Source organism: Gymnogyps californianus, chromosome 22 (assembly GCF_018139145.2).
Source record: "Gymnogyps californianus isolate 813 chromosome 22, ASM1813914v2, whole genome shotgun sequence".
In the NCBI taxonomy this organism is placed as follows: Eukaryota; Metazoa; Chordata; class Aves; order Accipitriformes; family Cathartidae; genus Gymnogyps; species Gymnogyps californianus.
The window spans coordinates 7,028,079-7,053,470 of NC_059492.1; the positions used below are offsets into that span (position 1 = coordinate 7,028,079).

At 49.8% G+C, this 25,392-nt stretch overlaps 1 protein-coding gene across 1 annotated transcript; it reads right to left on the bottom strand.

Moving 5' to 3' along the window:
* Nucleotides 1-40: 40 nt before the first annotated feature.
* Nucleotides 41-25,131, bottom strand: STK40 (serine/threonine kinase 40). Its single transcript, XM_050909983.1, has 12 exons — nucleotides 25,074-25,131; nucleotides 17,032-17,144; nucleotides 14,873-14,992; nucleotides 13,799-13,884; nucleotides 13,163-13,306; nucleotides 11,950-12,177; nucleotides 11,049-11,101; nucleotides 7,904-8,019; nucleotides 4,495-4,639; nucleotides 4,006-4,125; nucleotides 3,078-3,162; nucleotides 41-2,284 (listed from the first exon to the last, which is right to left on the bottom strand). Exons 3-12 carry the CDS (start codon nucleotides 14,982-14,984, stop codon nucleotides 2,066-2,068), a joined length of 1,308 nt encoding a protein of 435 aa, XP_050765940.1. The 5' UTR covers nucleotides 14,985-14,992; nucleotides 17,032-17,144; nucleotides 25,074-25,131; the 3' UTR covers nucleotides 41-2,065.
* Nucleotides 25,132-25,392: the final 261 nt, after the last annotated feature.

The following is a 25,392-nucleotide window of genomic DNA, read 5'->3' on the forward strand; positions in this document are numbered from 1 at the left end:
CTCCTTCCCGCAGCGCGGCCCCTCTGCCCGCACCCCCCCCTTCCAGTTTGCTTTAATACAAGTGTGATTTACTGGCGATGACCGGTGCGCAGGAATACTGGGTATGATACAGCCTTGCAGAGTCCCAGAATATTGCTTTAACTTTGGGAAAAAAAACCAAAAACAAAAACAAACATAAGAGGTGGGAGCAAAACAGGAGAAACAGATGGAGAGCAGGGCCCCAGCGGGGGGGTCCAGGCCCCAGGGGTGCTGGGGCTGGGGGTCCCCTCTCTGCTGCTGGTGGCACAGGGGGGTGATGGGCACACACCGGGGTGTGCCAGGACAGACCTACCATCTTTAAAATAAATAAGGCTAAGACTTCAGGCTACTGGCTCAGCTGGCTGGGGTTGGTGCAACTGTTCTAGTCTGTATTAGTGTTCACAATTCCCTGCCTGCCCGCTGCCAAGCGGCTTCGGCGAGTTTGCAGGCAGGACATAATGCCCGACGCTGCCAAGGAGTTTCAGGTCAATCCCTATGTCTCCACAAAGACACCTGTAGGTTGGCCCAGGCTAGACGCAGTCTGCTGCCCCAGCCCGGGGCAAGAGAAGGCAACAACACGCTACAAATAGATCTGCTACTCGCTCCCTGCCCGCACTGACCGGGGTGGTAGAGCTGGCCCCAAAAAGCAGGGCCAGCCCCCACAGCCAAGGCCACAGCAGCTTTTCCCATCCCTGCTCACACCTTTCCTTGTGCCCAGCCCGAGGTGGGCAGGAGAGGGCGATGCTGGAGCTGCCGCAGAGCTGGGAGCAGGGGAAGGAGGCAGCCGGAGAGCCGCTGCCTTGAGCGGGAGCCCTGGCTGGGGCACTGTGAGCCCTGGGACGTCTGTGTGAGAACAGTTCATCTGGCAAGACAGGCATCCAGTTCACAAAATGAGGCTCAGAAACAATCGTTCCTGTTCTCAGCACAGGCAAATGCTCTTCCAGTGGCATTAGGTGACAAACCGGGACATCCTTCTCCTGCCTCAGCACCATGCGGGGACAGCAGAGGCGGCCCCAGGTTTGCATGGCGAGGCTGGGATGGCAAGATAAGCTAGGGAACAAATACAGTAGAGACTTCAGCCAGCCCCTTCCTAATTCTAGGCAGATTATTTTGGGAAGCTTTTTCACATTATAACTCATATATTATATCTGTACCACAACTGAAGTGTGAAAATGCTAAATCAGAATTAATGCAATTTTAACTGCACCTTAGATAAGCTACTGAAAAATAAGATTAAATCATACATCCTTATGAAACTAAAAGAATCAGTGAAAGGTGGGAAAGAGGTCAGAGGCCACACTGGGCCAAGTCCTGCAAAACCTTTGAACTGTGGACAAGATCCGATCTTTGCAGCGATCGCCTGCAAGGATGACTCTCGCCCGAGGCGGTGGCCGGGCTCTCCGGGCAGCCCCCGGTCACACCGCGTAACCGGGCGGCTGTTTGTGCCGCTCACGGAGGCCTCGGCACACTGCAGCCCACACACGGCCACCGAGGGTTAGACGACACAGCCCAAACCAGGTGGCACGTTAAGGACAGAAAAAGATTTGATGCAGATGAAGGGAAGTGGGAGGTTTCAAGAAATTCTTCCTTTCGAGAAACCCCGATAAATCTAAGCTTATTCAAACCATATGGAGCGAATGCAATCAGCCGACTCTCCGTAATGCACAGCCGCGACTCTTGTGCCAGCAAACCAGCTTCACCCTTGGTAGTCTTCTCCTTTCCCACAGGCTTTGCTCGATCCAGAGAACAGCATGGTTAAAAAGACAAGAGAGGTAGATTACAGTCATGATTAAAAGCAGATTAGTCATCTAGGCTTCGATTTAAAAAACAGATTCCAGAAGATGCCAAGAGGTTGCTGCTTCCAAAACTAGCTTTTTCAAAAGTCTTCTCCCTCCAGAGCAAGTGTGAGTGCGTGTCCCTGAACAGAGCTCAGAAGAATTGCTACATTATTCTCCATCACGGGACACCGGTATTGCTGTTGAGCTGTAGTAGGCGACGTGAAAGGCAGACTGCAGGATGGTGCTTGTGCTCTCGGATGTGTGGGAAGCTACTTCCGAAGGTACCTCTGGGCCAGGATAGCTGCATCCAAAGGGTTCATGGGCTGGGCGTCATGGCCCAGGCGTCGCACAGGGGGGATGTTCCCGAACTGCCGCTTCTGTAGGAAGCTCTTGGCCTCATGCAAGGTGTTCTTCTCCTCAGCCAAGAGCAGCTGCTGCCTCATGTAGTTCTCAAACTCGTACTGCGAGCACTCCTCCGTCACCTTCACCTGCAAGGGAACCACCCCGTCAGAGCCACAGCAACAAGCAATGCTCCCACAGCTCCCCTCCGACGGTCCTGAGCTACCACGGGATAACTGGAGTCTTAATGCAAGAACTGGACCTGCTGCCAGACGTACAGGCAGGACTCCCTAGTGCCACCAGGAACAGAGGTCTGGAAACCTCAGTGGCTCTGTCCTGACGCAGCTCATCCCAACCCTGCCAGATATTCAGGGGCTGCAGCTGTTTGACCCCAGTTCTCACATCCCCCCGAGCCCTGCGGCGGGATTTCTGATGGCAACACCGACTGCGGCATGGACAACAAAAGCTCCTACAAGGCTGTCCCCAGGCAGTGACGTCACCGGCTGTCACTTCCAACACAAAACACACTGGCAAGAAAACAGGATGTTTGCTCCCATCGCAGAACTCACCAGGGAGCCTGAGCCAACACCGCTACCTCTTCCCGGCTCTCCCAGCGCATGTGAGCTCTCAGCTGCATGCGAGGGAGTGAGCGCTGCTCGGAGAGGAGCAAGCTGCCCCTCAGCCTGCTCCGGGGCCAGCGAGCTCACTTCCAGGCAGCGCAGCCAGCTGGATGTGACTCCGGGTCCCAGCAGCATGAGCCTTTCCTTCCGCTGCACAAGACAGCGATGGACTCGGCCGCCTCACAGAGCAGCGGCCACAGCTGGGCCCTCACCGCCCTCCCCTCGCCAGCCTGGGGGCCTCAAGGGGCTGCCAGCTCGTTCCATTACAGACAGGCTTGGCACAGAAAAGCAGTTCCGTGGAAAGGAAAGTAGGAAAACCTACCTCTTGGGGGTTTTCAGGGTTAGCCACTTGGTCATCGATGTCTGGCACCACTTGCAAAGGGCCACTCAGCGAGGACATAGACTGCCTGGGGGGAGAGCACAGTGTCAGGGATTTGGAGCACGGCACCAGCTCACCCGCCCGCACCCAACACCCTGGCCAGGGCAACCCCACCTGGCTGGCCGCGGCTGGACACGAGAGTGTGGCACAGAGCTGCCCGGATGCCACACCAGCTACTGCAACTAAAGGACACTATTCCAAATTCAACTTCCCTGGTATGAAGTCATGTTATAATCCCAGAGCTGCTTTTTCTTTTCTCTCTCTCTTTTTTTTTTTTTTTTTAAACAGGATGTGGAACTCTAACTCTTGCATAGGTAGGAGAGAAAACAGCCACAGCTCCAAAAATCACAGACTTCACTGCTGACTCAACAGGCAGCACAAGAACTTTGCCTGGGCATGCTGTGCAGCACAGACAGGAGGTCACAGGGCTGACGAGAGAGGGCTGCACCGAGCAAACACCGCCAGGATCCACTTCTACTGGAGTGTGCTACTGGAATCTCATCCCAGTTGGTTCATGCCAGTCCTGGAGTCAGATTTACCCTCAGAAGGCATCCCCACCCTGCACGTGTAGTGTTCCCACCTGTAATGGCATCTCCTGCTCTTCCCCTCTAGCGATGTCAGTACCGTTTTGTAATGTTATTGCTTTACAGACCCCAACCTCGGTCACAATGACAAGCATTTGTACAGGCCACTCCGGCTGTATCCATCAGCAGACACCAGTGGTTGAGACACCAGATTTAAAGACTTTTTTTGTAGTTCTCACAGATCCTCCTCTGGTGTCCTGTCTGGCAGCAGTCTGCTGGCCACAGCTGGAATAACACAGCCTGCGGCCAGAGACACCATGTTCCTGTCTCTCTCCCCTTGCACATACCATGATGCTATGATGGAGCTGAGAGAATCCAGCACTTCAGAAGCTGTCAGACGCTGCTGCGGATCCAAGACCAGCAGTTTTCGGATCAAGCACACAGTGTTTTCTGAGACCCGTCCATCCCTGGGAGAGAGAACGCGTGGTGAGCCCGAGTGCCTGAGGAGGGCAGAGGCAGCAGCAGGATGGACGTGCTGGGAGCACAGGTCAGGAACCAGAGGAGCCACCACTGCTCTGACCAAGAGACCTCAGAATTAACCAGGAGGTTGATTCCCTGTCCCTGCAGCATGGGGCCTTTCTCACCTTTGCGCAAGATGTCCCAGCTCTGCTACTGCTTCCTTGGTGTCTACTGCATACAGTCTTTGTTCTCATTACTGCTGTGACCCTCAGGGGCTTTGAGTGAAGCCCCTCCAGCTCTGGCTGTCCCAGTAAGGCCCAGAGCACCGCCCACACAGGCACTATGAGAAGGGCCTCCCCGGGACAGGCTGTACTCACTCAGGGATGGTGTACTCGGCAGCCTTGATTTTGCGGAAAAGCTCCTGAGGTATGCTGTCGTAGAAGGGGAACTGGCCATAGAGCATGGTGAAGAGCACCACACCCAACGCCCACATGTCACTGGGTTTTCCGCGGTACGGCCGTCCTGCAGGGAGCAAGGAGACAAAAGCAACAGGCTTTACAACACCGCTCACCTCTGCGGCGCACCACCAGCAGTAAAGGCACTGAAGCAACCCCAGCATATGCTCCTTTTTTTCTAAGCATTAATCAAAATGCTCAGGACTTCCTATCGCAAGACACCAAGAATCTCTTTTAAAGATGCATCCTTTGCAAATAAGCAAACTGTTCATCTCCACACAGGTGTCTTCCCCTTCCCTACAGAGCAGGGCTATCCCTGCCAAATGGCCTTGATGTGATCCAAGAGCATCAAGTAATTAGAACAACTGCGTACTGTGCTGGAGTTCACATCTCATTCCCCTTTGCCATCCCTGCAGACTGTCTCTGCCGGGAGTCCCTGAGCCTCGCAGGCTCCACAGATGCACCCTGCTGCGAGTCCGGGTCAAAGGAGAAGGGAATTTGAGAGCACATGGCACAGGGAGGCAGGAAAGAAACCCTGAGAAGAGCAAGTGCTCCTCAGGTGAGGAGCAGCCCAAGATTAACGCCAACCTCACCACCCCGGCTGCACCAGAGATTTGTGTGGAAGCGCAGACTAACACTCTCCATACCCGGCTCAGATTGAGCCCATCGAGATGGGACTCTGCCTCCAGGACGGATCCAGCACATGGCCACTGGAGCCTGCTGGGAAGCTGTGGAGGGCGCAGGAAGGTGCCTCCCACACACAGAGGCATTCCCAGAAGCTGCTGCAGCCCCAGCACACCCTGGGATCTGCTGGATGGAAACGCTGCTTTAAAGCCCCTTCAATCGCACAATAAATCAACAAACAGCAGCATGCATGAGGGTCAAAAAATTAAACTCCAGTGCTGTACCACAGCATAGGACTGAGGGAATGACTTCCTCTGACTCACGCAGTGAGTCACTGCTGCAGCATTTGTTATTTGTACTAATTATTCTTTGCTTTATATGCTCAAAAAAAGGCACCTCTCCCTCCTCCTCCAGCTTTTCCTGCAGTGACATTTCAGCAGCCATAAAACGCAAGCCATCTCTTAGCAGAAGACAGCTTCTTCTGGAGACCCAAAACAATGATTAAGTCTTCAGGCGTTTTAGCTTCCCCTTGCCCAGGAGCATTAGCAATACAGACAGAGGGATGCTCAGAGTCTGAAGGTGGTGGTGAAGCCTGGAATGTCCTTAAGTAACTTCTCCCTCAATGCTTGAAGTGGAACTGCAGACTGAGCCATTTTAGAAGAGTGTTTTCAAGAGCCCAGGATCGGGCTGCACAGATGCCCCGCAGGGAAGGACTATTCGCAGAGACGTCAGAGCCGGAGCGCAGTGCGACTGCACCCGCAGGTCAGGCCAGGCGGTGCTACAGCAGGATGCAGTCCTGTAACTAAGGCTGCTCCTTGCAGAGTCTCTAACAGCCTCAGCTCTCAGGGAAGTCAAAGACAGCCTGTTCAGTGCCTTGTGCTGTGTGGCCTACAGACAGGCCAGTCAATCCACCCACAAGAGAGCAGTTAGAAGAAACGCGGGTGCTCGCAGCCGAGCTGTGCTGGCAGGGAGGGTAACAGGGCTGAAGTCCAGGACAGAACAGTACCCCGGACCAGCAGCTCCATGCAGCCTTTACCAGACACCAGCCACTTGAGCTGCAACTGCTCCAAGCTCCTGCAGAGCAGTTGGCTCATATCATCCATCTGGTTACAGGGGCCTCAGGATATCCTGCAGAACAGGAAAGGCCTGCAAAAAAACACATGTTCCACCTCCTCGCCTGCCTCTGCTCCCTTCCTGGCTTAGTCCTGCCCAGGAGGGAAGCAGCCTCAAACCTGCCTGGCAGATCATGACAGAAGAGCTCAGCTACATTTATTGCTGCTGCCGCCTGTAAACCCGACAACAAACTTACTGAGTGGAGTCCACTGGGTCTGGAAATTTCAGGACTAGCTCCCTCTGAGGGCATTTCTGAAATACAATAGCTCGGGATACCATAAACAAATAACTCAAATCTTCAGCAGAGGTGTCTTCAGTATTCTAGATGTTATCCTCGCATAAACAAACGCGATAGACCGGCAAGGATTCGGGCTTTCACACTAGCTATATGCACACCAGCAAGTGGTGCTGCCCAACGTACTGCCGACTTGTCCAGAAAACAGTTGGTGAACTGAAACCACAGTTTTAGGCAGTTTCCCATCGTCCAAATGCGAGCTCAGCCCTGCAGACAGATGACCCTCAGGCAGGTGGGATGCATTAGGGGTGATCCTGGACTGCATCCTGCAGTTCAGCTCCATCCAAAGGGAATTTTATCTGTGCTCACAAGGAGTACTCCACAAGATGAGCTAATGCACGGTAACCGGAGTCTATATAGACTTATAGAGAGATGCTTCAGATGCGCAGTCCCAACTGTAAATGCATCTTTCAACACTCTAACCAAGCTCACCCGGATGAGAACAAAAAAACCTCCAAAACCACCCCCAAAACGATGCCTCAGTCACTGCCCTGACAAACAGGACAACCACTGCCTGCTCAGCTATTGCCAGCACAAAAGCTAGCACAGTAGCAGACAGAGTTCATCGAAGAGAAACCTCCTGAAGCAACTACACAGACAGAAGCCACATCTGTTTCTGAAAGTCCCATGCACTGGAAACAGTTAAAAGGTGGGAGGACATAAGGGAAAGCTGTTCTTTGCCAGACTTCTGCTTCAGGCCTCTGCTGGAGACAAGGCATAGGCCAGACGGCTGGAGACAAGATACAGCCCCAACAGACTGCTAGTCTGGCCTGGTGTGATCATTCCTTTATTTTTAAGTAACTCCTCTCAGTCAGCCCAGAAGCCGCCCAGAGGGTCAATAGTTCCCTTCTGGAAGCCAGCAGCTGCAGCGACTGCTCCTCTTAGTGTACGGCCTGGAATAAACCGACATTACGGTGGGATTTGGACCAATTGCCTCTTAGGCCTAAGGATTTACCTGCAGCTTAAGTGAAGCCTCAGGAACGAGATTCAGACATGGGAAAGGGAAAATCTTGTCTGCAGTCAGACTTATTTAGGAACAGCCAGGGAGCTTTTAATTAGCTTTGAAGTTCAGACTAGCCTTAAGTTACACTGGCTCCTTCCCTCCATACTTTCCCAGCTGGAAAAAACAGACCAAGTCTCATAATTGGACCCTAATTAAGAGGCTCTCACAGAAGGCAGGTTACATATGGGAACAGAACTAGGTGGTTTTCATTTATTGTCAAGAGCCACAAATAAATGAAACAAGTGTTAAGTGTGGGGGCTGTGAACTCCCACTGAGGACCGAAGGGGATTGCCTACCACTAAGCACATCTGGGCTGATGTAGGCAGGGCTCCCTCGCTGGTCTTTCAGCAGGTCATCTTCACTCACGAGGTGCTTTCCAAGACAGAAGTTTGTTATGGTTATTCGATGAGTCCTGGGGAGAATCAGAAGGCATCAGTGAACAAGGGCCATCCTGCACGAGCCAAACAGCACAAACAGAGGAAGGTAACACCAAAACAGAGGTGCATGTCTACGGGATCTTTCGGGAAGCTTGAAGTGCTGGGAAAAGACAAGCGGAGCTGTGAGATCAACTCCATCCCAAAGGGGAGGGATTCCACACTTGTCAGCATGGCTTGCACGGCTCTTACAGGGGGAATAAGAGAATCTCTTTTACAGCTACGGACAATGTCTACATCCAACTTGAGTGGCACGGGTAAGCGTGGCTGTAAGCACAGGGTGCTCACGTAACTTGCCCACCTTGCAGCCACACAGCTGCCTTCTGGCCAGCCTCCCAGGAGCATCCTAGCCAGCAGCGCAGCACAGCACCCTGCAGGCACCAGCAGCTCCAGGATCTGCACTTGTGTGCTTGCTGACCGCTGCAGGGCATGAGTGTTAACAAAGCAGAAGTTTATTTTAACTGCCGATTCTCCCCTACGCTTCCCAACTACCATTTCTAAAAGCATCTTCTCCACAAAACATTTTCTGGAAGCCGAGGGAAAATACCCTACAGAAGGACTGCCCCATGCCTGGCCTCCGTGCACTGTTTGCTGACGCGTCGCCAGCAGATGAGCTACAGGACCTTTGATCAGATTGAGTACAACCACTTCTGCGTTACCCAACAGTCCCACAGCAGGAGGCTGGTGGCAGTTTTACCTGATCTGCAGGACTGTTCTTCACACGCAAGTACGCAGAACAGAGAAAGTCTAATCAACATCCAAAAAACCTCCTACGGAACAGGTGAGAACCGCACGTACATGCAATTTCTCTATTAAGATACCCCTACATCCCTATGATCTTGCCAGCTCCAATTAATGAATTTTTCCAGGGAAAGTGAGCTCATTACAAAACTACTATCACATTAAATCTTCCATGTCACTCAGATAATTTGGATATTAAAGGACTGAGTAGAAAAACACTGTCTAGAAGATTTCTATATTCTTGAAAAGTGTTACACAACTAGAGCCTGAGAGAATGAATTAAGTCAGTCACAATAACCAAGAAATGTTTCCAGCAAGTCTAACATACAAGTGATATAAAACCAAGTGTGGGCTGGCAACGGAGAGTTGATTATTAATAAAGACAGATTTGTGTTTAAGAAGTGTTAGCTTCAACTGTCAAGAGACTTCCCTGGCTGAATAACAATCTGCAGGATTTGTTAAGGATTTAAAAGACTAAGTGTTCTAAAGGACACCAAAATGTTCAGGGTTGCTTGGTTTTATTTAGTCACTGAAATCTGATCTAATCTGTAATCATCCAACTACTGCACTGGCTAACTGGAAAACTTGCGAGGCTTTAATGTCCGCATCTCGCGGGGGACAACGTCTGAGGGACCTACATTAGCCCAGGGTGTAACATGCCTGGTTAGGACTTTGCAGTGATATGTAGCTACCTTCACTCCCTCGCCAGCAGAAGAGACCCAGCTCTTTTGTCAGCACGGCTGGAACAGAACAAACATTTCTGATCAGCCCAAATGGCTGGTCCTCTCCATGGTGATCTATTCTTACGCCTCACCCACCCTTTCATATGACTCACTGCTATAGAGGCTACAGTTTTTCCTCACCAAAGCTGATGGTCCTGCTCGTAAAAAGCAAAAACACAGTATGTAACACAAAGAATGACTTTGGCAAGTGTGTTCACAAAGCTTCAAATACCTCCCCCCCTTCCTGCCAGTGGGGGCCCCTGCGTGCAGCTCTATCAGTGGGATGCTCCACTGCACACTCTGCCCAGAAAAGAAGGGAAGCTCTGGGTGGATCCTTCAAAGCAGCAACCTTTGTCTGCCTCTTCCTAGCAAGAATCAAAGCAGCAAGCAGAAGATAACAGATTTATCTTAAAGCAGCTCTATAGAAACGACTTAAAACAATTTATAGGTGGCCCTGAAAAGCACTAGCTGCTGGCGGGGGGGGCGGAACCAAGAAGTTCAACCTCAGTAGGTAAAATCTGTTCGCTTTCAAACAGTATTAGGGAGGAGAAAAAAGCAAGCTGTGTCCACAGTGAACCTGCATGCTTTGTATAGACTCTGAAAGCCTGCAGACCTAAAGCCTTCCAGTTTTTTTATTCACTCCACAGAAAACCAGACAGTGTGAAAAGACAATGAATTCCACTCATTCCTAAAGTTAGTGCAAAATATTTAGCCAGTAATGTAACACTGAAGGACACAGCAGCGTGTCTGAACTGGAACTAGCTTGCCAACTAAATAACTGCATAACCCAAGACAACTAATAAACTCCAAGGAGCCACCAAGCAAAGCACACGCTATCACCAGCTGCCTCGCACTCGTGCTGAACTCCTGCCCCACTGATGCTGTCCGCTCTGCTCCGGGAGGGCTGGGCCCTCCTGTGTCTGCACAGCATCCAAGACATGTTAGACATCAGTGCATTATAAACTGAGGCTTGCATCAAACCAGCTAATGGCAACAGAGAAGCTATTTCAAGCACAAATACAGACTAGACAGAAGAACTTTTGTTTAGGTAAGTAAATATTTTACTGCTAGCAAAAACACAGCAGTGCAACAGTCAAAGATTTAACACTGCTGTGAGTACAGTACAGACTGCAATGTTGGGAATTCCTTTAGCACGATGGAAAGTGAATAATGTGAACAGAATCACTTACCACATTTTAATTCTTTTTAAAAAATATATATAAAATAAGTATTTCTCTTGCAGGTTTCTGAATTACTATAAAATTTATTTTTCAGAACTCAGAATCCAAAAAGAAGTGCTGACACGGGGTCACTAAGCTTGGTGGAAGAGCGAACTATCTAGGTTGGCCTCAATTCATTTTTGGAGATTAACTCATATATAGCTTTGAACTGGATTTTTGTGCAGCCTGCTTCCAGTTCCCTCACCCTTCTCACACGAGAGCACTCTCAACAAGTGCTGCCTTCAATTGTGTTTCTAATAGAAGTCTGCTTCAGGGAAGAAGCATAAGACAACTGCCTGAACAGCAGCTCTCCAGCAGACTTACCTTTTGTTTAGCACCATGTTTCCTAGTTTCAAGTCTCTGTGCACAATATTTTTCTGCAAAATATATAATAGTATAACATGAGCAAAAGCATATTTGTTATAGAAGTATAAATTCGATACTTGGACAAAAGAACTAAGCATCTTTTGAAATCACATCGTCTTCATTCTCAGAAATAACCTAGGTCAAGGTTTCAAGTCAGGTTGTGTCCTGGGTACTTTGCGCACTTCATTTCCGATTCTGGTCAGAAGGACAGAACAAGCAAATTTGCTACTTTGAACACAAAGACAGACTTGACTGAAACTAAAAGACCTGGAACTTAAGTGTCCAGGTTCAGTAAGACCAATATGATGAGCATTCCCTCAAAAGATACATGCTTCACTGCTCTCTCAAGGAAGGATGGGCGTCCCTCGTCACAGGGTAAGAAGTCAAACATCGGCAGAATCCGTTTTTGTTACAGTAATTTCTAGTTCATTGATCTCAAACTTGTAGCTTGAGGTTCTGATCTCAGAAATCAATTCTTACATTGTGATTTATTTTGCTTCAAAAGGAAATCGCTTGAAGTGTTTCCTGCATTTGATTAGCCTCTGCTCTCCTCTTCAACCACCCCCTTCTGAGGTTAGTAACACCGTAGTTCACCCGATCTGCATTTAGTCCAGCTGGCCCCTCTCCACAGTCAACAAATGCTACGTTATCATCGAGAAACTTGAGGGGAGGGGAAGGGAATGCTCTTTTATGGCTTGGGGCATGAGGTCTTATGCAGAACACTGTTACAGGGCAAGAGCCGAAACATCCATCCTCTGTAACCTTGCCACTGCCTGCACAAGGAAGTTTTAAAACATCTACTATACTAACGTAGGAAAACTAAGCCTTCCAGCACTGAAAGGGACAACAAAGATCTTACCTTATGTAATGCTTCTACCACTCGTACCACGTCATAAAATATCACTACCGTCTCCCGCTCACTGAGTCTCTTCTCTTTAATGACATAATGCTGCAGATTGATCAGATCTGCTGTTTTGTCACTGAAATCATGAGCACAGAGACAGTCTAACACAAGACAAATGCGCTTCTTCATTTTTCTGACCATTCTGTTGGCTTCTAGATCTTCTATAATTTCACAAGCTCGGTCCTACAGGGAGGCAAACAAATGAGCAATAGTTCAGGGAAGCTATCTGGGCATATGTACTTACATACAGAGCACTAGAGAATAACTAACTACATGGTGATCTCAAAATAAGCAAATGCAATCATAGCACTTGATCTCTGCTTCAGGTTGGGATTTCAAAAAGAAGATACACGATCTCAAAGAGGCCAGAGAAAGTCTATGCTGTTTGGCTATATGCGTATGTCAGCACTGATACTGTTTATATACACACAGACACCTTTAGATAAAACCTAGAAAAACTCTACAGTGGTACAGACTGTGACTACTAGGGATCCAACACATTATTAACGAGAAGGACAGAAATCTTAAGACACAATTAGCAGTTCTTCCATAACATTAACTAGGACACAGACAAGTTGGACATTTGGCTTATTTAAAATGGCCTCAAGTGAAAAGAATTGACAAAATTTAACCAGCAAGCAAGGCAATACCAACATCCAAACCAGTAATTCCTATCAGCCCATCACATCCATAAACAGCTCTGAAGGCATTAACAGCAACACAATTCACTCACACAAGACATTGATCAGCTCACTGACTAGTTTAACTTGCTGAAACAGTTTCTTGGCAGCTTGTCCCCTCTTACACATCATCGTAAAACAGAGACTGGAAAACACAAATTCAGTTCTAAAAGGTGCTCTATAGGCACAAATTAATTTGCCAGTGAAGCAGCTATTTTCCTGTTTGAAGGGGATGCTACTGAGCGCCTGTCCCATCTTTGAATGTTCTCATATTTCCCAAATCCCAAACCCCGTTAGATCCCACTTAACTCCCAAAAGCCCCTGCCACAAACTTGCTTGTTTGAAGCAGCAGCGGTTAATCTCAGCAGTGTGCTGGTAATTCTTTACACACCAGAATGGGGTCAGCACAAACTGTACCTTAAACAAAGGCAGCTCAAGCCAACAGCAATCACTGGCATTCCCCCAACCTGGATGGTGACCAGCCATACCTGAAAGAGCCCGTGATGATGAACCACTCCTTCCTGGTTGTGGAGCAGGGAAAGGAGAGAATACTCTGTGTGCAGCAGCATCTTGCCCTGTCGTTCCTCCTGGGTTTCTATTCCTTTATCGCCCCTTTCTTCTAAGGTGAGAATCTTCAGGAAAAGGGAGAAGACCTTTACAGTTCCCAGAAAAACCCAAATGCCCCCAAACCTCTCTCATTTTAGGTATTCACATGTGTTTAACAGCTGATGTAATTGCTCTGATGTTTGCCTACTTGCCACAAACCTGACTGAACTAACATCTGTGCAGAATGCATAGCATGAGCTTGATTAACACAGAAAAGCTGCTCAGGTGGCTTTCCGCAACAATCTCGGGTGATTTTTCCCACTGGATCTGCCCCCATTTCAGGCACAGCACAGCAGATCAGAGGGCTCCAGGAGAGCAGCACAGCAGTCACAGAGGCCTCGTCTCAGGGCTAATCTCGACACCAGATCTACACCTGGCAGAACTGCCCCGCCGCGGGGAAGTTCCAGCAGCCATTTCCGACAGTGCACCAGTTCAGCCTACACCACGCACTGCTGCAAGTGCTTCTGTCACAAGAGCTAGAGAGCCCTGAAGATCTGGAAGCCCTGCAGTTTGCTTACCTTTAGCTGATAGAAGTCATCTGTCCCATCCTTTCTTGCCAAACACTGAACAATACTTGGCACAGGGGAGTTACCTAAACGTGGACCTAACAGCACAAAGCAAAAACAGACTTGTTTTCCTTTAAGCAGCAATGACTAATTCGGGGTTACATCAGTATGCAAGTGTCACGCAGTTTAAACTAAGTTCCTTTTTTTCAGGAGACTAAGTGCATTTCCACAAATTACGATCTAAAGAAAAAAAATGGTATTGAACTCTGAAACCTTTTTGGACAATGTTTCGTTTGTTCACTGGAGAAACATTTAACAAAAGCCCACACATGGCACAGCTGTTTTCAGAAATTCAAATTTCTGCATGCCTGAACCATACAGCTTTTACATTTACTAGCAACACCCATGGCAACTGGTATTACCACACCTCTGAACCCAACTGCCACCTCTGCAAGGACGGCTCAGGTACACAGATTAGTCCAAATTTCAAGTTAACATACAGTCTCCCTCTCCAGTTTAAATCAATCAGCTTCCAATTGATTAATCATTGGTTTCCACTGTGAAGTCCATCATGGTTTTGACAGTTCATATAACTAGTTCTGAACTAACAACTACTCTAGCAACTCTCAAAAGCTAGCACAGTGGCCTTGCCTTGGCACATACCGCTTATAATGACCACTAGTGCATTATTAAGTTGCCTACATGCTGATTTGACAGCATATTCCAGGCAAGCAGGGTTGAACACCTCCCCAGAGCTCTAACGAAAAAGGTCCCTAAATGAATTTGCTCTTTAACACAGTTTAAGAATGTAGTTTAAAAAAAAAAAAAAAAAAAGAGGGTAAAAGCAAGGGCTCATATTTATCTTAAAAGCCATGCCTGCCTTGCTATATTAGTATTACAAATCTCTCCTTAGCTTGACCAGCTGCAGAAGCTCCAAGGGCTGCTGCTCTACTACATCAAGTGAATTGCACTCTGAGGTAAGACGCTAAATTACACATCTGCTTTGCCTCATTTTATAGTGCCTTTTATTTTCAGTTTTGCAATCAGTAGCTACCTTGAAAACTGAAGAAAACCCTCCCTGCTTACCTAGTATAAAAGGGCCCGCTCTCTTGGCATTATTTCCAGAAATCCCTGTACAAAGAGCTTTTGCCTTAGTGGATGTTTCCCCAGCTCCTCTGTCTGATGCTCGCCGCTTCATCCTTGGCTCTTGAAAGAGAAAGAAGATCACATTTGGTGAGGAACTGAGTTAATTTCTTATACTATCCCTTATTTTGTACTGGAAGGCTTTCACTTACTGATGCACTTGTGTCTCTGCCTACTTGTGTTTCTACAAAAAAGCTATGGCTCATTACTGATAGACCAGTTGTGGGTTGGAGCCTTCATGCATTTTTGAAGGTATAAATCAGCCTTATTATTCAAAGCAACATTTCCTAGAACAGTTGAGACACATGGTGGGAACAAGTCAAAATAATTAAAGCTTGTTTTACAGCAAAAACAAGTTTGCAAATTAACATATTCCAAAAAACTCTGAAAGAAAATGCCTAAGTTATCCTTCTGTATGGATGTCTACTTCTGATTCAGCCTATGGACTTTGGCGGGTTCCTTCGCAGAGGACTTCCCCCTAGGCATGGCAGCCAGCTCACCAAGTAACTCAGAAGGCTCAAGTCTGTTCCTCAAACAGCCAAGAATGCACAAAACTAACTGACCATAAAAATGAACAATATCTTTCACCTTTTCCAGCAAGGGCATAGAAGACTGAAACATGCTAGTTATTGTGAGATTCAGTTAATTTGACAACGATTTTTCAAAAATGTATTTTTAGTCTTAAAATAAGTCCCCCCTCTCTCTTTGTACCTCTTTAGGCTCCAACCTTTTTATTACATCTCCCATCTATCTACAGCCAATGCAGCTGAAATTTGGAGCCCAACATATAAAACTCTATCACTTCAGTCTCCATGTGCAGGAATCGATGCCTTGTTTAGAATTAACACGCTATTACCTGCCTTTAATGGATATTCCAATGAAAGGAAACACTGTGGTGCCAGTACGTGTGCTCTCTTGCACTACCACCCCATGCAAAGAACAATTTAATCCATTAAATGTGAATCTCATGCTTTGCATCCAAGTATTTATTCAAGGTCCACACATAATTACAATTCAGCACAAACAACTAAAAGCTTGACTAACTCCTACTTATTCAGGTATTGCAAAAAATCTGATTTCTAACACGCATTTTCTGCTGCTCAGAAATCTAAAGGGAATTTGCAGCGGTATTGCAGAACCAATACCTAAAGGGCCAAATGAATTCAAGCCTTTGTGACTAAAACACTTCTTCCCCAAAGGAAAGTCTTGTTTCAGTTTAGCAGGAAAAGAACCTCTTATGTTTGCTGCCAGGCTAGCCTTCACGTGCTGCATGCTCACTGCAAGCATAAATCAGCTCCATCAAACGGAAGTTTTGTTCCCAATACACCTCCTCTTCACCTTTATCTCTCGGAAAATAGTTTCAAAGACTTTCACAAATATCTAGACATTAAATGCTCATGCTCTAACATTTCAAAGATTTTTATTTTGGGGGGGAGGGGTGGTGGGGAAGGAGGAGGAACTGAGCACAGATCCATTTTCTTACTCTGAACAAGTCAAAACCAAGCCCCGGTAGTCTTCCCTAAGAGGTTACTACAGCAGACTGGGAAAATATTTTTCGGTTGGTTACTTATTTGTTTTAAAAAAGTCCCAGTGTTTCACCACTTAAGAGACTGATAAATCACCATATTTGAATGAAGTTTACCCTCTGGCAGTCCCACCCTTCCCGTGGACACAAGCGTGATCTCATTGCATTAATTCATCTAGCAGTACCTGTCACCAAGATCAGAGATAGCAAGAGAGATAAGGTGAGAAGTCTTGCAGCAGACTTTGCATCCCTGCACTACCGACTTCCACCAGCCGTTCAGATCTCTGACAGAGAAGCGTTAACCAGGCCCAGCTAGCTGAACAGAACAAAGTCCTGAGCCCCATATGCTCCTTGTTCTGTTCATTCCACATCCCTGACCTAATATTTGATTATGCCTTATAAAATTCTCCACTCCTTGCAACATCATCATCCCTGCTGGAAACGTATGAGTAACATTTCCACTGGAGAAACCCCACTGCACAGAAACTCTGAGATAATGACCGTTGTGCAATCTGAGCTGGATAGGAATCGCTGGTGCAAACAGCGTTATCGTAAACAAAATAATCTGAGGACTCACGTAGTTCAGCATCAACTGTATCTTTACTCTTCTTCCAAACTAGGTTTTCCAACGTCTCAGGAGACAGGAGTCATCACCTTGGAGAAGGCTGGATGGTCGAAAGGTCGAGGACTCTGTAATGCGAAACGAGATACACTTGATGCTGTGGTTCTGGATTATTCTTGATTACGATAACGTGGTATGCACCAAAACTTCTGCAGCTTGAAACATCTGTGTTTATTTTGGCTTAGAAAAGGCCTGAAGCTCCTGATATCACGTGAGAGAATAAAAGGGCTCTTGAAGTTCAGTCCCCAAAGAGTCACAGATGCATGGCCCTGCACAGCAAGACAAATAAAGCGTCAACGATCTCAAAAGGCATTTTGTGATGCGAGACAGACCTTCAGAGCAGAAACAAACACGTTCTCCGTTTTAACCTCCACCACGTGGTACTAGCTTGCCTGTTTTTAACAGTGTCTTAAATACACCCAAGTTAGCAACAGTGCCACAACAGAACCTTCATCACTGGAAGCAATTTTTAATCACGGTAAGAGTTAATGCTTAAACTTTGGACTTGGACAGAACAATTTCTGCAAAAGGCAAAGAATACACTGAATTTCATTCGTATCAAATCCCCACTGCAAGTTAATTCCTCTTTACAATTTATATTTGGCCTTTTAAAAAAAATAATCAAACTAATTCAACTTAAATTCAGTGCTGCTTAATAGTTCATCTGGTCCCATTAACAAGGAGAAATTTAGGATTTAAATCAGACTCTCGAGAATTGAATCTATACCACCTCTACCAAATGCTTAGTTTAACCCTCAGATATTGCATGTGTTACACATTTGTTAATCCAAGCTGGTTTACTTTACCAGTATCCAGTTAGATCAACTGAAAAATGCACAAGGAACATTTGGGGCATGGGAACCCAACTCCCAGCACCACCCAAAACACAACACAGTACTATCACCTGGTCCTGGGGGAGCTGCAAAGACTGCTAAAGATCTTTCTGAATTAAAGTACCGAAGCTATTTATACTTTGATGAACAATGTTCAGAGCCACCGCTCTAGGCAGCAGGACGCCCGGTCAGGCAGACCCGTGCCAACAGCATGCAGGCAGCCCGCTCACCCGCGCACTGGCTAGCCAGCACTTTCGGTATGAGTCGTCTCGGCACCGAGAGCGAGCGGAGGTGCCCCAGCCCTACCGCTGCTCAAAGGACATCCACCGACTTAAATATCACAGCTCCGTCACAGAATACTTGTAAGAGCAAGTGAGAAAAACACCAATATAAACAAGTACTCAGCTATTAAAAGATAATCCTGTGCTGCTCACAGCACTGTCTAGCCAATCTCCCGGCTCCCTACTCGGTTCCTGCTGCTTGGGCTGCACCCTGAGAGTGGCAGAGCCCACCAAAAATCTCACGGGCCCTCAGCAGCACCCAGAGGGTTTACACATGAGCACTTCAGGTTCCTCCAAGACTGGAATGAAGGACGGTCGGATGGAAGGAAGGTCCCAGAGCAAAGGGAAGAAAACCGGGGGCAGATGCTGTGAAAAAGCAGGAAGACTGTTCCCTTTTCTGCACATTGTGTAACCCCAATTAGAGCAAAGAAATTGGTCAAAAGGGCATGGACTTCCTTGTGTAAGCCTCCTGCAGAACAAGTGGCCATCCACTAGGCATAGGGCTAAGAACAGTATTTTGAGACTGGGCTTAAGGAAAAACTTAAAACAAGAACAGCAATGCAGGAGGCTCCTCCTCCCTGCCGAGCCAGCGGGTGTTTTCTACCTGCCAATTCATTTAATCCTGGCTTGAGCTGGGCTGATACAAAGCTCTGATTTCAAGGGGCTTCACTGCTAGAAGTACTCACAACACGAAGCTGGTATCACTCAGACACCAACAGCTGAACTATATCCTGGAAGAACAAGCTTTAAATAAGTTTTAGATAAAAGCCATAACAAAATGGATGGCTTAAAATGACTCCGCAGCTGTAAGCAGAGACATGATGCCACCGCAGCCCTTAGCACTCAGACCCGGAGCGGGACCCATTGCGAGATGGGGGTCCCGTCCCACAAGCAGTGTGTGCTGAAGCCATCTGCCATCCCACCCACGGGCCCCGGAGCGTCCCCAGCCCCTGGACAGGCGCTGGCCGCAGGAGCCCTGCCAGCCCCGCGCAGCTCAGCTGGAGGGACACGGGCAGCGTCACTGCTCCTCCGCCTAACGCATTCAAACAGCAAACGAGCTGCTGCTTCGTGTCCTGCCGCTAGTGCCGCCGGAGCAGCCGAGCCTTCCCAGGACAGGTTTGCTCAGAGTACACAAGAGGGGATTACTGCATCGCACAAGGATTTCCTCCTCACACACAACGAGCAGAGGGCAAATACGCAGTAAGTGGAGTTCTACAAACGAACTGGTCACACTGCAGCACAGCTGAGGTTTAAAACAGCCCAAAGTTGAGAATTTAGAACATTTCCATGAGAGGTGGTGAGCCTCGTAAGGGCGAAGAGCATCCCCCCAGCCCCTGCAGCAACACCTCTGCCTACAGGCAGCCCCACAGATAACCAGGACTTTCCAATTCTTAAGACTGAAAAAAAAAGTACCATTTTAACATCAGCAGGATCAGTCTCAAGAGAGAGCATCCAACACGTCTGCAAAGAACCAGAGCAAAAACACTTATCCCTTAAAACGCTCCATCCTAGGGACAGGACCGTTAGATACTGATGTGGTGGGCTCACCGCCCCCTCCCCCAAAAACCAAACTGTACAAACTGAATCAAACCACCCCCGCTCCCTGTCCCACCATCTGTAACAAAAATGGTCTCTCACACAGACAATGAAGTTACAAGTCTAGTGCAAAAATTCATTACTTAACAATTTTAATGTGATGCATGCAATGTATCAAACATCTTACTGGAGAAGTGTCTAAAGCTTCTTACTGTGCTATGACTTTAATAGAATTATTAATCAAATAATTTGGAGACCTAGATGTAACGTCTTTTCATTACGTAGCTTAAGGAAATTGTCTAATTCCCAAATTACTGCATGATGTTCCAGTGCCCAGCATAACAACAAAGAAAGAGAGGAGGAAACTGACCTTTTCATCTCAGATTAAAGAACAAGCAGGTCCTGCAGTCCAGCAGCCACAGCTAATAGCTGGAGCAGGAAAAAAAAAAAAAGTACCTCTGGGGCGTTAGCAGGATTACTCAGCAGCACAGAAACTAGTTAAGACACTGGAGCAGCTGATACAACCTCCACGACACTTTCTGTTGTTTTATCTTGCAACAAGGGGACAAAACGAGTTAGTTGGTATTTACGCTTTCTAGTGTGATGACTGCCAATCCCGAAGGTGTCCTACCCCACTGCTACAAGCAAGCCGATCTCTGCAAGTAAGGCAATGGGATGAGCTGGCAGCTGGGAACCAGCAGCAGATGACGGAGCCCACCAGCGTCTGCTGGAAGTTCAGGGCTATCAAGGACAAGCTCCTTCAGCAAGGAGCTCAGACCATTGAAGGAAATCTGCCTCTGGGAGCCCAGGTGCCGCAGGAGCCGCTCCCAGGCAGCCGAAGGAGCTGAGCTGTGGCTGCTCCCGCTCGCCCCGCCGCCAGCACCCCGGCACCTCAAACCCACCGGTCCCCTCCTGACCTGGAAACGCCGCAGGTGGAAACACGACAGGGCTGCGCGGGAGTCGCAGGCAGGGCTGCCGGGCTGCCGACTCGGGCGTGCGCACAGGACAAATGAATCACCGCTCCCCGTGGGCTTCGTCACCGGGCTTGAAACCTCCGTGGCGGAGAGGCAGCACCGCAGCCGGGCCCGCCGGGCGCTCGGCCGCCCAGGGAAGCACAGTATTGCTCCGTACTCATGAACTATCCATCTCCCACCCCAGACGGGAGACGACTTGCCACCCAATGCAGCAGCATTTCTGCCTAGCTTTCTTTTCTAGGAGCCAAATGCTGTAGCATTTGGGGCAAAGCTGGAGACCCAGTCCAAAGGTTTTTGTCCCACTCGCCCTGTCCACTCTCCTCTCAGCCAGCGCAGGCCTCAGCTTTTGCAAAAATGAAGCTAAAAAATTGATTCAAAGGAGCAGTATCAGGCTGCACCTTTTACCATCTAAATAACACACTGGGCAGTATTTATCAGTGATGATTAATCAAATTTCACATTGAAGCCTGGCTCATGGCAAATTCCAGCTCGCGAGAAGCGATGTTGGACATGACCTAAAAACCTACATGAACGCTAACATTAAATGAGTAAAACCTCGAGTATGGTCTGGCTTCCCAGCACGGGAATGCACGGGAACAAGCAGGTTGGTATCACTGCGAGAAGCAGCGATCCCGGAGCGTTGCCACACACCTTCCCTGGGCAAACCCAGCTAGGGACAGCTCAGACCCGAGTCACCAGCGCTCCCAGTGACAGAGGCTCGATTCCCACTGGAAAATCTTCCCTGAGAACAGGCGGAGTTCGGATCAGACAGGCCTGTGGAGGAGTCACCGGCTGGGGGATTACAGGGAATGTTTGCCGGGCAGATCCCAAGCAAAGCAGGCGCGCGGGAAGGAGGAGCTGCAGCAGCCGGGCACAGGGGCAGCTGGGGTGGGCTCCCCTCCCTCTGCAAATCACTGTAGTAGATTCACTATACAGGAACATTAACTTCACCAAAGGCTTTGGAAGTTTAATCGTTCTGTAAGAGAAGCAATAATAAAAAAAAGCGCCCATCAGATGACTCAGAGCCACCAGTACAACCCATGTACCGCTGTGCGAGCCCTTCCGGGAAGGGAAGCCTTCTCCAGAAACAGAGGAGCCCTGACTCAGAGATTTCTTGGAAACGTGCAGAGACTCATTCAAGCTTCTTCCCCAAGCGAGAAGTTTGCTCAAAACCAGACGCAGAGTTTCTCTGACCGAAGGAGAAGGAAGAATCCCGAGGCGCTGGTGCAGCACAAGGGGCTGGGGCACCCCCATGCCGTCGGAAGGCACCTGGAAAGCGTGAACTCACCGAGCGAGCCGTGCTTCGCAAGCTGGGAGACACGAACACCTCCGACAGCCCCTGCTGAACTGACCCACTAGAAAACCTCCTTCCTCAGCCCAACCTGCCGATGAGTTTAATCCCAGGTATGTGAGCAAGACACAGCCAGCACCTGATAGGCCGTAGTGCTAAAAGGCGCCCCAGTACACCTTGCCTACATCCCACATCTAGCTGTGGCCAATCTCCAACTTCTCAGGGACAAAAAAGGCTTCCACAGGCCAAGTCACACATCAGGGAAAGCAAATTCCTTCCTGGCCCCCCCCAGGCAGCCAGGGAAACTCTGAAGCACAGGATTCCAGCAACGTAATTACAGTGCACACAAGCAACAAGCTGGGCTTTCTTTAAACCCTTCTGATGCATCAACACATGCGATAGCCAAGGACTCATCTCTGGGAGTTCCCTGTTTGGTTACATAAACCTCAACTTCAGCTTAACCCTTTCACACCAAAGCACAGGCCACATCCACCAGGAAAAATCCCCGCTCCAGCCCAATATCCTCACGGCAGGGGCACCTACAGCAGGGCATGGGCAGGAGAAGAGCCTGGAAACCCAACTGCAGCACTCTGACAGCACCCGAGACTGCAACGCTCTCTCAGCACAGAGCCCAGTGCACGAGTTCCCGACCTTGGGCTGATCCCATGAAGTCAGGCAGTCGTTACCTTTAAAATCACCATCAGGTGAGATGTGTATTGTATTACGAGATTTTATTTTTCGTTTATAGCTTATGTTACTATGTACACTTAATATTCCATAAATCCACTGCAGCAGGACTTTCCTCATGCGCACAAAGATTATTACATGACTCACACACGTGCTGACACTTTCTTTACAGTGAGGTGTGGTTGCTGTTTTTAACGATAATCTCCTCATCTAGCCCTAACTAGATAGAAAGAAATATATTTAAGTTATCTACATATACTGCCATGCTAATGTTACTATCATTTGTAGCACGGAAGCACACTGACAGACACTGGAAGTTCACAAACATGTACCTGACTAACAAAAAAAAGACTGTTTCACATAGAAAATTACAATGGGCACGGAGCCTCCTCCGGTCTAGCAAGAGCTCCCAGCTGGAGAGCTCCCAGGCACGAGTGAGGCGCACACAGTACAAGCCCAGAGCACCGCCGAGTCCCTGCAGACAGATAACACATCCCTTATTTAGGCTAAGCATGGTGGGCAGTTCAGGTAAAATCAATAGGGTTGTCCTTAATCAAACAGCAGCTAAGTGCCTACAAGGCTTCCCTCTGCGTGGTTTCAAAAGGAGATGATTCTGTAACATCCTGAAAATAAAAAGCAGCTGAATATGAGGGTGCTTTTAAGTAACGTGATTATGTGACCAAACCATCAGCGCGGATGCCACAGAGAAACAATAAAAGGATGTAGCACAAACACTCCAGCATCAGGGAAACACGTCCTGCATCCTGACCGGGGCTGCCTGCCAGCAGGTAATCCTTACTCCACCCCGTCCCTCCAGTTACACCCCACCCGGGCTGCAGGCACCCTGCGAACCCGACCACCCTCCACCTGCACCCAACTCAGGTCCCTTCTGCCCTGAAGGGAGCCTGTTGTCCCGCAGCAGGCGGGCAGCAGAGGCACGGTAGCTCAGCCCCACTACACCGGGCTTCGGCCTCTGCTCCGACCTCTCTACCTCCCTCTGGACACAGGATTACAACCCAAGACTAGAGCCTAAGATGCCTAGCACACCTATACATAGCAGTATACATTAAGCCTACACATTAAGACTCTAAACTAGCAAAGAACTGAATCATCACCACCAGTGCAGCACATTTGCATCCACAGCCACGGCAGAAGGAGGGAGCACTTAGCCAGGAACAAGACAAGCCCCAAACCCCTCGTGTCAGGGAGAGAAGCAGTGGGGCAAAGACGCTGTGCCACGGGCTCCCTCCAACAGCACCGGGCGAGACCTTCAATGCTCTCACGTATTGCAGCAGCGAAGCTCCCAAAGGCCTCAGCCAAAGCCAACAGGTAACAGAAACAGGTTCTGAACGCAGGAAATCCCAAAGCTTGCCTCCTTATCTTCTTCAGGTGAGCTCGCACAGGGAGGACGGGACAGGTTGCTGTAGCTAGCTCCGGCTGTAATAATACTTTATGGTCTTACTCATTCTCACTTAGAGGTACAACCTTCAACTACTCACTGCTGAGACACACGAGACTCCTCCTCAGAACAGAAGTCCGAAACTACTATGTTAAGAAATTCCTGCCTAGACTGAAAGCGCAGTCAGCGCCAGGCACAAGCGCTCCGCTCCCTCGGCAAGCCCTGAGCCCGTCACTGCGCTGCAAAACCAGCCACGCCGTCAGCAAAGCCCAAATCCCCACCGGAGCCGTTACAGGGAAGAAAATTACAAAGGAGCTGTACTAAGTGACATTTTTAAATCCAGCCGCGTACACCCGCCCCGCTACACCAAATCCCACCCTTCGCTGGCGAGCGGCCTGCGGCCGGTGCACCGGCAGCACGCAGACCCGCCGGGCCGCCCCCCCCCGGGGGAAGGCTTCCCGGAGCGGCGCCCCGGAGACCCTCACGGCGGTCCCAGGCCACCGCACAAGCGCGGGGACCGGCGCGGCGGCCGCCACCGGCGGGCCCGGGAGCGCCCGGACGCCAGGGCAGGGAACTCGGGCTCTCCCGAGGCCTCGGCCGGGCCCCTCCCGAGCTGCCGGCAACGGGCGAACTCCACCGGCCCGGCCTGGCCGCGTCCCCGCCAGCCGGTCCGACGGCACCCGCCGTCGCCCTGGGACAGGCCGCCGGAGAGGCGCCCACCGGGAGGGCGCTGCCCCGGAGGCCCCGCGGGCGGCCGGGCACCCGCGGGCTGCCGGCCCGGGACCACGCGGCGAAGCCTCCGCCGGGGCCCGGCGCAGAATTAGCAAGAACGTAAGCGGCTCCCCGCAGCACCCGGCCCAGGCCCCACAGCCCCACACGGACGGGGCTGTCGGCGGCGCCTCCCGGCCGCGGTGTCCGGTCCGCCCACCCCCTCACACAGCGGAACCGGGACCGGCCCCGGCTCGCCCGTACCCGTCCCTGCCCGTCCCCGCTCACCCATGGCCCCGGGGCCGGCGCGGCCGCCGGCGCCTCCCGCAGCCCCACGCCCGGCCGCGGCCTCCGCTCCGCTCCGCAGCGGCGGCCACCTGACAACGGAAGTGACGCACGCGCCACCGCCCCCGCCGCCGCCGCCGCCACCATCCCGCCTCCTGGCGGTCGCCGCGCCGCCGCAGAGATGGCGGCGGGGCCGCGGGGAAGGGGCGGCGCTGATTGGCCAGCTGAGCCAGCGCCAGCTGTGATTGGGGGAGAGCCCGGGAATTGGGAGGGGATCTTTGCGGCAGGCTTCGATTGGTCGAGGACCGGAGACGAGCGGGAC